At 37.7% G+C, this 15,606-nt stretch overlaps 1 protein-coding gene across 14 annotated transcripts in view; it reads right to left on the bottom strand.

Moving 5' to 3' along the window:
• Window positions 1–7,198: 7,198 nt before the first annotated feature.
• The window catches only part of NRCAM (neuronal cell adhesion molecule), a 327,854-nt gene continuing 319,446 nt past the window's right edge, over window positions 7,199–15,606 (bottom strand). For all 14 annotated transcript variants that reach the window (XM_063927298.1, XM_063927305.1, XM_063927301.1 and 11 more), the window contains 3 exons: window positions 13,123–13,254; window positions 11,690–11,768; window positions 7,199–9,657 (listed from right to left, as the gene is read on the bottom strand). In XM_063927298.1, coding sequence (XP_063783368.1) covers window positions 9,420–9,657; window positions 11,690–11,768; window positions 13,123–13,254 — 449 coding nt within the window. In that variant the 3' untranslated portion in view covers window positions 7,199–9,419. The remainder of the gene's footprint in view (window positions 9,658–11,689; window positions 11,769–13,122; window positions 13,255–15,606) is intronic.

Here is a 15,606-nt window from a genome sequence, read left to right as displayed (position 1 = left end):
GTGGCATTATTACTTCTCTTTTCCTGCTACTGGTTTCTCTCCCTATGCAACCAAGCATCTGACTTGCCATGCTTTGTTACATTACTTGCCTGTCTTTAAGTAATCTGAAATTGTGACACCTAGATCCCTTTCCTCCTCAATAGTTTCCATTATAGTGCAGTTTCTTTTAGACCTAAGTGCATGATTTTTCATTTTTTTGTCTTTAAACTGTAGATGCCACATTCTTGACTATTTCTCTAGTCCACCTAGATCCTCAATCATTTGTTTCATCCCTCCTGGTGTGTCTATCCTATTGCATAAATTTGTGTTATTTGCAAAAAGGCATATTTTCACTTTGATACCATTTGCAATGTCCCTAACAAAGATATTAAAAAGCATTGGTCCAAGTACAAATCCCTGGGGTACACCACTGAAAATCTAAAAGGCCTGTGACCACACCTTCTAACTCAAGACCATTACTTGACTTGCCTGAATGCTCAGATGGGTTTGTTGTATCTCATCAACTTATGACTCTTCTCATCATCATGAGGTCTGGATTGGTTGGGTATCCAAGCCTAACCCAAAACTCCAGGTCTATGTAACTTAGTGGCAGGGTCGTATCTGCCTATTGGCCTGGGTGGCACTTGCCAAGAGTTCCAGGCGAGGGGGAACACCACCCAACAGTGCCATCCGCAGTCAGGGGGTAGTGGGAGCAACACTAGTTTGAAATTGCACAGATTGCAAGCCAATTGCAGCTCGCGGATGGCAGCCATCAGTCAGCGGGTCTATTTGAACTTGGAGGGGGTAGGGCGGCTCTCTATGTGTCTGATGAGGCAGCAAAGGAGGGGCCGCTGGCTCTGAGAAAGTGACTGGGGTGCTCTCTTTTCTCTCTCCCACCAACCTGCTGCCCCTTCTTACCCCTCTACCTCTTTAGACATTATCTAACATTTATATCTTGAAGGGAAGGATGTAAATGTATGACCTGACAGAAGGTGATATCTTTTGCCATGCATTCTGGGAGGTTCTTGTTTCCCTGAAGTCAGTCTAGTTATGTATATGATGCTGAGTAACATTGTTCTGTCTTATTACTGATGTTGTTCCTCCAGTACTTCTATGCCCACATCTACAATGCGAATCACATATTTTGGGGTACAGTTATGATCCCTTCCTCCACTTGCCATAGACATAGAGGAAAATGGAGCTCTGGAATATACAGTACATGCTGTTGCCAAGCCAACTACATACAATACCATTCATGTACTTTTTCACTTGTTGAATGGAATTACAACATGAAAATAAATAGCTTCATGCGAGTCATGCTTATGGCTCACACATGTTAGTTTTAAGAAAGCAATTCTTCTTTCTCCCCAATTAAAATCTGGAAATAATCTTCATAAGAAATGGTACAAATAACTATTACACAGGAGGTAGTACTTTTGTATTTTATTTTGGAACCTATGGCATTTAATTCAAGACTAACATTTCCTGTGTGCATCAATCACTTTTCTCTTCACTGCTCTGCTTTCTTTCCGATTGTTAATGCCTCAATAGTCTGTTTCTACAGCTCCCGAGCTTCCATCAGTATCTGCAGAGACATGCTGTATGGGTCATGTTTATCGGAATGGTAATGTTCTGTCACTGCCTTATAGAAATTGTCACTTCCCTGCACTGAAACATCACTGTGATATACAAATTGTTTCTTTTAAAATCTGTTTTTGGAATTGCTTGTCCATTAAAAAATGTACTCACTCAATGTGGATTGTATGTAAACGTGCTATATAACCATATTTCTTATACTTGTTAGTATATACTGTAAATTCAACTTGTATGTATTTTCAGTAAAAAAAAAAAAATCAATGCTGGCAGCCTTCATTAATATAAACTGGATAAAGAAAAGCTATGAAAAATTCAGTCATTTCTCTCACTACTACAGTGACAAATGGAAGGTTAGAATCGTCTGTAATATAATATGTAGAATATATAAAAAGGAAAGGTGAGGCAAACTGGCTTCATGTGGTACTGCAATTATTTCTTTGTGTCTTGGATTTTTTTCCCCTCTTTTAATTAATACACATCCCTTCTCACAGATACTGTACCTGCTATACTCTCTTTCTCAACATATAATTTGTTCTCTTGTGCTGTACCACCAAATACATCTTTATTCTCAAAAAATATTATAAATATACAGGAGGCAGATGAGGCCAATCTTCACACTGAGAAATAATCTCACTATCTGATGGGGTTATGTTTCCTGTGTGGTCCTGTTCTGCTGTGTTGCTATTACCATCTGCTGCCTATATACTTAGGAAGGTTGGTGGTCAAATATGGCTGGCATCACAATTAGCGTTGGGGGCTACAATCTTACAGATCAGTCCATAGTTCAAATATTGACTGAATGAGTATTATTTAGCATGTCTGCTATTGTTTACTAATGTAGATGGTTGACCAATTCCTGCATTAACCTACCTCCAGTGTGTTCATACATTTTTAGATATATGTTCTGTATTTATGTTCAAGGGTTTCTCTTACTTGATGGTCAATGTATGCAGTATGACAATACATTTCCCATTATGCATTGTTGCAGTGTCTTAATAAAATACTAAAAATAAATAAATGGGGAAGTAGGGAACGCATGGACAACTAATCCACCGCTGCTACTCACAGCCAGTTGGACGACTAAATTATCGGTGTTTGCTGAATAGAGCCCATAGAGAGCTGGTGCTCTTTCAGCCCCCCTCCCTAACTCTCATAACTGTGGGAATCTGGGTAATGAATGAATGGGATCCCCAGAATGGCAACTATTCCATCCTTGTGGTCCTTACATAGTGTAAAAAAAAAGTCCATGAGAACTCTATTAACCAGAAAAAGTAGGCCTAAAAAACACCAACAATGAATATATTTTAATTAAACAAAATGTATGCACTCCCCATTAACCATTCATTTAAAAAACAATCTTCATTTTGATGTTTTTAATTCATCATGGTAAAGCAACAACTGAGTTTTTAACCTAAAAACAAAAATATAAACAATACAAATAGCAATTTTAGACAAAATTAAAGCCTGAAAAAAACAAGCAGCATTTTTATACAACAGAGGTAGCATAGGTCTATCATATACTATCACGGAACTACAGATTCCAGGATAGCCAATTTTCTGGGAATTGTGTAGTGCATCAGGCTGCCCAATGTTGATGTACAGTACTATAATGGCAATGAAAATGCTTCAATTTGTTGTTTTACAGCAACTCTGTAGAAGTGAGAGCTGTCTCCAGGGATGCAGACAGAGAAAATGTGGAGGAAGAGATACACAGTCATAACAAGCAATCAATAATATTTATGTAGCACTGGTATCCCCTAAAGTCTCCTAAATAGCCAATCTCAGCAATGCCTCAGGACTATAGCTGCCATAATTCTAGAACAATTGAAGGTAATGCTCTCTCTTCACTCAGATTATACATTTTATACTATACCATTATAAAAACTAGTATGAACTAGTTCCAGACTTATCCTGTTAATTTCTCTTAATCAGTAGTTATAATTGTGGTACAATAATCATTATAAAAGTTTTTGCAAGGAAATAAGTGACAGTTCTGTGAAAATGGTGACACATAGAGCCCTAATAATTGCAGACACCAATGCAATTGGGACGGACAGTAACCCTGTACAGCAATAACAAATGTCATTCCTGGAACACTTTTCTATAGCAGACATGGTTTATTGGACATGTGTATAGTTCAGTTGAGAAATTCTCATAAACATTATTTTTTTCCAATGAACAGTTGCCTTTCTATATACTCATTTCCAATGTCAGTGAAGGCACATTGTTTATCATCGTATGTCATATAGCAGGTGAATACCTCACGCACATTACATGTTAGATTTGGCAGTGCAGTCAGCCATTTGCAAATTTAGGAAGTAGTAGGATTGTTGTATTGCACAACTACAATACATACACTTCAATTTGGTTCCACAGCAATCACTTTCAGGTGAAAATTTTGGTGAAAATGACTGGTTTTGCCATCTACATATTATTAGTGTTAGGCAGACTGCCACTCATAGACATAGGGGCCGCTTGTTACTCAGCAAAGCAGATTTGACTCTAAGTAGCTTTAACTCAAGAGCTTGGTAAAGTCTAGCTTGAATAGTAAAGGCAAGTGACATAAACTTGGATCATACCAAACATAGAAGGACCACTGTCTTGGACGTGAGTCACCCCATCTGGCGTGCCTTGACCAATTACTAGGAATAACTGACAAACCAAGCGTAAACCCAGTGGGAAACTCATTCAATGTACTGTATACACAGTGCATCCATACACACAGTCATCCATCCATAGTGCCCAGATATTGTCAATCTTTCCTACTTGCCACTGGCTGTAACTCTGGACAATTTATCCCCATAAAAAATATTCATTGCTTATTACAGAAAATGGCAAATACAGTCGCTATAAATTCCATCCCTACTTCTCACAGGAGACAGAGTAGGCAGAAAAAGTTAAGGGCCCAGATAATAATCATACGTATAGCAGAAGACATGGCAGTGACCGTACCCCATGACAATCTCTACAAAGTTAGGCCTCACTTCTTCCTTTAAACATACAATAGAGCAGTGTGATAGCAGGAGAGGTCATCAGAAGAACATAGCTCTTGGCCAAAGGGGATTCTGAGAATGCTCTCATACTGGAACCAAGTTGGGAAATTTCCTAAAACAAGTGAACGGATGTACAATAATAATAACTATTTTATTTATATAGCGCTATATCTCCAACAGGACTCAACCGCTTTGTTGGTGCAGTTATATTTATTTCTTAGCATATTATTAGAATTATTTTATATAGGAATCAGTAAAATACATGCAAGGGATGTAGGGACTGTCAGATTGGAGCAGCAGAATAATGATAGCCTTAGTCTAATATCAGTCTAGCATTTAGAACATATTTCCAGTTTCTCCCATAACTTTCCGAGAGACTGACACATTTTCAGGGAGTCCCCTGCTTTATTACTATCTGTGCTGCAGTGCAGTAGTACTGCTAGTGACTGTGTGGCTTCAGTGTGCACTTTTCCTACAGACCTGGAAGCCATGTGCTCCTTCTGTGCCAGCAATGTGGTGTCTCTCCCTATGTTCATACACTGCACAGATGTACAAGGGTAAATAACACAAGAAAACTTGCATTTACATATTAAAGTTATAGTTTTATTCAAAATCCGTGGTGACCGCTCCACTTTTTCCTTAGAAAGACGCTCACCTACAGTACATTTTTACTTTTTAATCAATATTACTGGTCTGTGTGATCTATGTTGTGACAGGTAAGAAATGGCACGACAGAAAATCCTGCACTTTACCTTCATAATCCCAATATTATGTATGTTTTACTCTCACCATCTATGATGCCAGGATTTACAACATAATCCCAACCACTAATGGCCAGTCCAATTTCCCTGTTATCAGAAAGAATTAAGTCCTTCCATTTGCATGAATGCTGTCATATTTTAACAATACTTTTGAGTTTTGATAATAGTTTTCAAGTTTAGGTATAAAATGTCTGAGACATTCTACCACTGGGAAGAGCTCTATAACCACTGTGGGGCCTATTTATCAATACTGGCCAATAGGAAAGATTTTCCAACTACTTTGTGAGTAAATAAACACAGCAAAAGACAACAAAACATACAAATTTTGTCTTGGTGTTTCGGTCTCACAGGGCCTTTATCAGGAACTGCTCAAAATTCCCAATAAAAGCTGTTAGAATTCATGTCTGTACAAATTGTCCAAATGTGACCCACAGAAAGGATCGGTTCTCGGGTTGCTTCCTCCATATCTCACAGCTCTACTGCGTGGCACTGAGCAAGCCTGCTTGGGAGATAGCATGGTACTCTTACTAACATTTATTTTCCTTGTCTGACTTCATAATTAACTGAGTAGTTGAACTCAACATATTGACACCATCGGACCTCACGACAGGTCCTATATAAATGACTAATAACAGACATTTATATAATCACTCACTCATATGGAGCATGATAGTAAAGTAAAACATCAATTTTTAAACCTAATAAGGTCCCAAGGAGAAATCTAAGTACATGTAGTTACTATCTACCCTATTTCCCTCAAAGGCTGCTTGCTTTCCCCAATCTGGGGGTTATTCAGAGATGGATGGCCATCTTACATACTTTTAAAAAAAAATTATTACCATTGGCAATTAAAGATTTTAAGTCTGTGGACCATTCACAATGTCTCAGGGTCTCAGGAGAACTTTCCCATCAGGAAGGTTCAGCAGAGTCATCAGTTATCGTAGCCCTACTTATGCAAATGTGTTCCTGGGCGGGGTAGTATTCCAGGAGGACTATAACTGGATACTACAAAGAGCCATCAGGCTAGAATTTATTGACAGTGTGCCTAAGTTAATGCTTTGTAAGCCACATACACACTATGCTAAATATAGCTCAGTGTGTACAGGCTTTTATGGGATTGGGAGGTCGACCCGACAAATATTAAACCGCACATGAGGTGCGATCTCCTGATCTGGACCGCTGCATAAACATTATAAGCCGTTTATCGGCTAGCGCTCCTGCAACGGACAAACATGCCATCCTATACTATTGGTTATCGGGCCATGGATTGTATAGGTGTGTACCCAGCTTAACATGAATTTGAAACAAACATATCAATCTGCCATGACCATGCTACATACAGAATGCTTAAATCCTAGAGACAGGATTGAATGCACATTACAAGATAGTTGATGGGGGAGGGGACTATAATATGAAATTGTGACATTGGGTGATGTATTGAAATACCATTTTGACATTTCCAATCACTGGCCTGATATGCAAGAGTCTGAATACTCCATTCTGGTTATATAGACTTCGTTGAGCTCCCTAATTGGCACTTACCTGTGTGACAAGTACCACACATGCCCCTTTATGGAATTTGTAAGTGCTGGTTTGTAATTAAAGTATCAGAGACATTTTCAACTGTAAAACCTCTGGTGTCCTGTATATGGCAACCTTCCTGGGAGTCACTGTTTTACAATTTTGATTCAAACCAAAACAATAATAATAATAATAATTATTAAAAAAATAATACAAAATAATAATAATAATAATTTAGCTATTCTACAGAAAATATAATAACCATCAAACCGTCACAAGCATTACACACTGTTGACATATAAATAGAAACTTTTTCACAGAAAAGAAAAACAAAAAGTCATAGAGCAATTGAAATTTTAATACATTTATTAATATACAAAATGTTGGTTTTACACAAGAGTGTCGGCAAGTGACCCAAAACATGCACACTTGTGTTAGCTCGTCTGGAGGTCGTTGATCAAGGAATAAGGCACAATTCTCATGCTCTCTAGTGTCAATTATAAAGCTGAGCCACAATATGAAGCTTATAGCATCTCTATGAATGCAGATATGGAACCCTGACAAGCAGACACACCTTCTGCTATATAAATTGACACAACACAGAATTATGTCACAGTGATTCTCCCTTGATAAAAGACCATCGCAGCCACCAATAACCTACTAAAGCATATTTTTCTCTCCAGATATCGTCTTATTGTGCTTTGACATTTCATTTGGATAATTTATTTGCACATCTTCAGGTCCCACCAATACACCAAAAGTGGTTGGATTTCTGGGACCGAGGACAAACAGAATGCAGAGAATGCAGGTGCGGTGAGGAACAGGAGTGTGTACACAGCTACCAAACTTGTGCTTTAGTCGGAAGTTTCTAAGAGGAGGGATGACAAAATATAACATACTGGCACAAGGTAAGGATGTCTGCAGTAAGAACAATAGTTCACTATGTCATTTTCACAGCAAAATATATGCATTTAAGTATATGCCTTAAAAATACCATGCACTCCACAGGCTATATCTCTTCTTACACAGTACAACATAACCTTTGCTTTATTTCTTTGTAACATCTAGAAGCATAAAGCATCTAATATTTCTGTATATTTACAAATTGAACAAAATATCTACATATAAAAGCTTACTTAAAATTAAACTTGATGCAAGTTATGAAAATGCAATTTATTGGCAAATGAAACTGAGCATTGCTTCAACCATAGGCTGTTATATAATTTCATATGAAGCTAAACCACAGTATTGGAATAGTTTAGATAATCAAGATAAATATATTTTGTCACGGATGATAGCTATCCGTCTCTACTAAATCTTTGTTAGCAGCGTTCTCTTTTGCAGGATTTTATTCTTGTTTCTTGCGGGAACCTAGGATACATTTCTGACAAGGTGTTGTGCAGATGCTTACCGATAAACCAATCAGCAGCCTTATCTATAAGAGGTGTGAGGGTCACTGCAAGCCGAGTGCGGTCACTATTAGTGCTATGCACTTGCGGCTGTTCATATAAATATCAGTGAACTGTATACCTGCAGCATCTAGGCTATTGCAATTTACAATAGAGAAGATTCTTTTCCATTTGAGTATAATGTTTTTTCATAACTTCTTTATCATTTACAAAATTTACATTTTTGGCAATCGTGATACTGTAGTTCACCAGTATGACTGGGTACTGTGCCAACTTATCCAGCAGAGCAGTGCACCATGGAATGCATATCAAATAAAGGCACTGAACAGTATGCGTGTGGGTTCATGAAGACAATGGGGCATTCCACCGGCCCCTCAGTGACTGTGAAAATACAAATCCCAGAATGCATTGCAAAGCTAATCACTGTGGAACCTAAATAAACTGCTTTTTACACAGAGTACAAATTACAACACAGTACGTGTAACACTTTATATGTTGAGAGGTTATAAAATAATAGGTGCCAAGAGCATATTTTGGATCTGAGTAAGCCTCAGCGAATACATGTGTCATACTAAATTATTTAGCATATATATATATATATATATATATATATATATACTGTATGTAATTTATTTTGTAGTCTTTTAAAAAAGACATGGTATAGTATACAATAAACTCACCAACTTCACCAGCAATGTCCACTTACGTAGACATTGAAGCTCTACACACTGTAACAATAATATAATACTGATGAGGGAAACGGATTCTATACCCAGGCGTCGGACCAAGGACTGCATTACAAAGGAACAAACCATGGCTTACATACATCGCTTGGTATGTGAAATGTTTACCATTTCATGCATTTATAGTTTTCATATAGGAAATAGGATTATGAATCATTTTGCTACATTGTAGATTTAGAGTCAGTTCCTGAACATTGTTAAAAACAATTATGTCCTGAACAAAGAGATGGCAATGTTGTACAATCACACTGACATATACTGTTGTACCATTTACAAGAGATTGTGATCTGAAAGTACTGTTGAATGTATGAATATGCCTCCGCATCCTGTGAATATCCACATAATCACGAATAATAACTGAGTGCATTGAATGGAACGTGGCAGTTTGCAAAAGAGAATATGACCACTTGATGGTGACTAGACAAAGGAATTCATGGCGTTGACTGGAGACGGAGCCTCTGAACTTTCATTGCCTTCTACGGGTTCTTTTTCTTTTTTACCACTGTATTGTCCAATAAAGGAGCCATCTTCATTAAATTGCCCATTTACTCCTTCTCCATAGTCAACTAAACTGTCATCACTGTCTTCTTTTTTCACAGTTCTGTCTGAGGGAGTCCGACTTCCTTTTTTAAGAGGTTTATGATCCTCTGCATCACTGGGAGAGTAGAAAGAGTAACACAAGTTAGAAGGAACGGTTCATTCTGAATCACATGCTGTAATCCACGGCAGATACTAGTATGATTGGTAACAATGGAGTACAGCAGATTTTTGATATTTGTTGCATGTGATACATGTGAAAACATTTGCTGTAGTTCTTAAGAATTTCAGTGTAACAGATGTGTCCTTATTCACCTAGCGTTTTTTCGCTATATGACGAGAGACGCAAGGTGCTTCTTAGACGCAGCGCCCTTGATATATTGTTTCGGACTATTGTACTTTAGCATTTTTTTTCCGCATTGTAGCTGCATACAAACAGGATCGTAAAGCTTACAAGTTATACTTTTCTCGCAATCGCGGCAGTGTAAATTCACTCTACGCTACATGGGGGGAGGGCTCAGTCATATCGGCCCCTGGTATTTTGACTTCTTCTAAGATTAGCGTTCTCGTCGCACTGCTAAGCATGAAAATCCACTAGTGGTGTACAGAATACTTTGTGATTTATCCAGTTATCAGTGCAAAACAGACAAGTTCAGTAAAAAAATAAAAAATACTAAGCGACAGGACGCATGGTGCGGCTTAGTCACATTGGCACAGTTTAGTCACATTGGCGCAGCTTAGTCACATTTTTTGTGGTTTGCCAAATGGATATATTTGGTTTTATTTGAAGCTAGGTTAGTGAGGACACATCTCTATCTAGGTAATGTGGGCTATGAGAAGGAACAATAGGTTTCTCACATTTGTTTTTTTTCAAAAACTAATCATCATAAAAATAAATTATATACCATTTTTAGATTTATAATTATTCTTAGATTTCTTAGATTTCTCCAAAAAAGGGAAAACAGTAGGTAAAATGTCACGCTTTGTAATGCAGGGTTGCAAGCATCCATTCTTACCTTTCAATCAACCTACATTTTCCATTGCAAAAGTAAAGAAAACAAATACAAATCACCCAAAGATTTAAATCAATACCTACTAACTCAATGAACATTAAATTCATTTTTCTTTACAATTTTTCTTGTGTAGTTGTAGGAATAGACTTGGACAATTTCACCTCCGACCACCAGAGGTCACTATTGTACCTAAAACCTTGTTTTACTTTCCTTATGCAATGTGACCAGAGTTGCCTCTTAAGAATCCACCTTGGATTCTGTTTGGCCCTATAAGTAGACACACCCTGATTGAAGCCTTTTCCTAAGTATTTTAATTGCTCAGCTTCTGCTACATGGTCCTGTACCTCTTGGATAGATAGACTACTGCATGTTTGCTTACTACTGACTACCCACTTGTGTGCAAAGCAAACCTGGCTAACATGGGACTATTCAAAACACTGAGGAATTAATCAGTATACATTGGGCTTGAGCTAGCACACCGTTTACTTGACATGTAGTCTGTCAGCAAAACAAATATATTCTTTTGCATATGTAAGGTGTGCAATATGGTGCATTAGGAAGTGCATATTGTTTACAAGGTATTGTAAGTAATACATTTATTTCACATTACAGGATTTATTTGCCAGTTCCTGAACAGAAAACTTGTAAAGGTGGGAACACACTTAGCCATACAGTAAACTATGTTGCTCATTTTCCCCCTCCTGAGCAATAGAGTTTACTTTATTGCCCAGTGTGTATGCCGACGAGTGATGCGCGGTCCGGCAGGTCGTTAACGACCCTCGTTCTCGGCCGTGCATGCATCTCAATTTGGACTCATTGTCCCCGGAGGGATGCTATCGGGATCCCCCGTGAGACCACATCCTCTTTATGAGATGCAATGTCCAACTTTTCAGTGCGTGACAGAGGCTTTCGAGGGGATTCAGAGAGCGCACCGAGTGTCACCAGACACGGGGAAGCCTCTGTACAATGCTACAGTACAGTATATAATTAAACCCTCTCTCCTTCTACTCTTCAGAACTTCAACAAAACACGTCACCCACAGCTGTAAGAAAACAAGAACATAATGCAAACTAAGTTGGTTCCATTTCTGTATTAACAGTCTGCTGTGATATAGTGAATTTGACGGTCTATTCTTACCTATATTCCCCAAATGTTCCGTCATCCTCTTTCATTGGCTGGATTTCAGGGTCTGCATGGGCATCTTCCTTTTCTTTAACTTTTAAGTAAAACAAAACCACAAGTTAATCATTTAACTTATTGTGTATATAAACACGATACATATAAGAAATAAAAAAATAGGAATTAGGTGATATAATATAAAATCTGAGACTCTACTTGTTGTAAGCACTTTTTAGATCTGTCAGGTCTTTCGAAATGCCTATCAATATGAAGCAGGAGATCCCCTCTTACCCTGTGAACCTTATTTAAAAGGCCCACTACATACTGTAAAGGGGGTACACACGGAGAGATCCGTGTTTAAAATCTAAGCAATCTGACTTTAGATTGCTTAGATTTTAAGCACGGATCTGTTGTGTGTATGCCCCCCAGCGATAGCGATGCGCGGCTCTGCATATCGCTATCTCCGGTGCTAGATTGAGCGTGACAGAGGCTCAATCTAGCGGGTCGCTCACTTCAGTGCTGTGTGAATTGAGCGACCCCCCGTTGTCGTCACCCCTCGCTCAGCACATCGCGCTGTGCTGAGCGGGGGGAGAGATGTGTGCTGAGCGGTCTGTGTTAAGATCGCTCAGCACACATCTCTCCCATCAGTACTGGCATTTAGTTCCCTAACAAGCCTACCACAGCAGGATCTCATTCATATCAGGGGACACACTGAATAGCCAGGGCCACCAATTGCAAATTAACCAAAACTTAAAATTTTATTTCAGGTTACCTAATTCCATTCAAACAAAATTATTATTTTGTGTAATTAGCCATATAGTAAATATCAACAAACCGTAAGTTATTCAAAATTCCTTATTACATGTAAATCTACACTTAAATGGTTTTCAAACAGATGTATTTCTGTGTGTATAAGTAAGAAGGGTGGAGATAAAGGTTTCATATTAGACAAGTAAATATAAACAACCAGTACATTCCTATATTATCCTATAGTTCACATATGTATCCCATATTCACACTCCTGTATGAATTATACAGAAAAACACTTGAAGGACTGTATACAATCCCAGGTATTGTTTCCACAATGATTCTTCAACATTACATTTTGATCATTGTGAGAAATCCTGTGTTTGCCCCAGGGTAGTAGAGGAGTCTGGACTGCGTTTTGCAACTGGATATTCTTCCTGTGCTTGCATGGTTTCATCTCTGGTTTCCTCACACAATCCAAAAATATACTGGAGGAACACGGATATTTGGAAGTAACTGATGTTGGAATTGTCCTAATTAGTTGGAGGGATTGAAATCTTCCACAGCGAGACTGAGACTATGATGAATTCAGTGACTAATATGAGATCTCATCCCTTATATATTCCTGAGGGTGCGCATCTGCAAACTGTAAATTTGGACTGTGTTTTACTAATTGCAGTTCAATTAATCTGTTCATGACTTACCTGGATATTTTCCACCTTTATTTCTTCGTATAAAACAAACAATCAACAAAACTAATATAAGGAGGGCCACAGCACACATCAGACCAATAAACCATCCCTGTGTAGCAATGTCCACTTGTCGACTGGCCATGGCTGAAAAACGGGAAGGAGACATTAAGATATAGTACATAGGTTACATATGAGATAACAGGGAAGGTAGAAAAAGAAATCAGTAAAAAAAAAATGACTACGGTAAGAGTTATAAAGTGTTTAAGGGATACTCTAATACCCAACTCCGGTGGAAAAAGCAAGAACATTCCTTACAGAGCAAATTGTTACTGTTTATTAACAAACTGTACAATAGGAAAGTGGTCGCTACCCCTTCTGTTGCTGCACCCATTAAATGTACAAAAACCTAGGACATTACTCCTCAAATAATGAGCCTATATGATCCATTTTATATATATATATATATATATATATATATATATATATATATATATAGTACATTAAGCCAAATTCGGCATGTGTTAAACAGAATATATTGTACAGTATGTCGTATTGTAAAATTCCAGAGCTATGCATGCATCATATGTATGACATCAACCAAGTGACATGTATTATTTAATTCGATTGTGGCTTACAGCTATCTGTAATGACATTTTCAACCATCTACAATGATTGTGGTTTCCATCCTTAAGGGTGATGTTCCAGGACAGGTCAAAAAACAGTAATCCTATCCAATCAATAGCTGTCTGGTCTGTGTATGATACCTTGAGCAGTGGAGGGTACTGTATATATGTCACCAGCCTGCTCAATACCAAACACCTAGAGATGAGTCCTCATACATTTTTGCTCTAGGTGTGCCAAATAGCCCCTCATTGTATTCCATGAATACATCATTATCATGTATAGTCATAGAAATGGCAACATGATGTGTGTGTGTGGAATGCACCGCTATGAAACAAATATATCATTTTGCAGTGCTTTTGTGTGTGCTGGTACTCTGGGCTATGGGTGTACCGGCACATTTTTTTGGGATCTAATTTTTAATTCTTATACCAGAAACATGAAGAAATCAGGGAATTATTTCAGAAATGAGTAAGATAAACATCTGCACACTTATCCATCTACTACACCATGAAATATGACTCATAAGCATACAGTAGTGCATGAAAACTCTCAGAACACACTCTTACGGCATGCTGTGAAACATCACATGACCTATAAGGCAGACATTTATATACTGTATCCCACAATACAAGATAGCTATAGATAAAAAGCCACACATTTATTGTAAAAAAACAAAACAAAAATAAACATTATTGTATGCTAAATCCAGTTTCTACATTTTATTGCACCCAATGCAAACTATGGAAATCTGCACACACTGAAAAATAGTCCTCTTGTATATTAGTGCTAATTAGTATATTATAATCAAAAATAAAAATAAGTGGGCGCTTTACAAAATCGATTTAAAAGAGGAATTTGCTTATAAATACCAAGTAAATTATATAGGAAATCATACTGGGGTACAGCGTGTGAGGTGCCCCCTTAATGCATGGTACACTGCTCTAGAAATAGCTCCAGATAGTTCTCTTACATATTAGATATGTCATCTGTGATTTGTATCCATCTTTTATGAATCACATTGCTATAGGTAACATTGAAGAAGGAGGGCGGACAAAATTCTAAATAATCTCTCTTGTTCTATGTGTACTGTATATCGTTAAATATCACATTTTGCGGAAAATAGATTATTAACTGCTTTACATAACAAATGGGAAAGCTAAATGCAGAATCTTCATCCATGCTCTTAGCAGATCGCACAATTCAGCAACAGTTTATGGGGTTGCAGAAGTTTATTATACGTATATCCGGATGAGTGGTCCAGAGTTCATGGCATCGCTATTTGCAAGCATAGCTGCAAAGTCTACTTTTAACATTTTAAGACGGAAGTACTTTCAAAACAGCAATGCAGACAAAAGACACTTTTATATGTGTTCCTTATAAACAATGTTTCCACTTGTATCATGATGACCATTCTCTATGGCTTCATGCAGTCAGCTCTTTGATGACAAATCACATTTCCTAAACCTATCAATGCCAAGGATCACCATATACAGTAACGCATACCAATTTGTACGGTCCTTGCGCTAAGATATAAAAGTAATTTGCAGCCTATTAGAGAAGACTATTTGAAGCGTTGAAACCCCCTACTATAGAAACCTCCTACCCACTATTTTTGATACAGCACATGGATTTTTTAGTGTGTAAAAGATGCAGCTGTGTTTAGCTGTGTTTTCTAAGCAGGACTACTAAGTTAAACTGAGAAGATACAGAAACCCTCTTAGAAAGCAGCCATTCTGTTGATACTGCATTGTGGTTACAACTATAAGGCAATGTTATACTGAGCAGCATATATTACATAGTGGACATACAGTAATGCAATATTTACCAAGCTGCTGTGGCTTTGTTTTAACTCAGTCCAGACACACAATAAAG

This window comes from Pseudophryne corroboree, chromosome 6 (assembly GCF_028390025.1).
Source record: "Pseudophryne corroboree isolate aPseCor3 chromosome 6, aPseCor3.hap2, whole genome shotgun sequence".
NCBI lineage: Eukaryota > Metazoa > Chordata > Amphibia > Anura > Myobatrachidae > Pseudophryne > Pseudophryne corroboree.
This window is presented reverse-complemented; position numbering and strand designations above follow the sequence as displayed.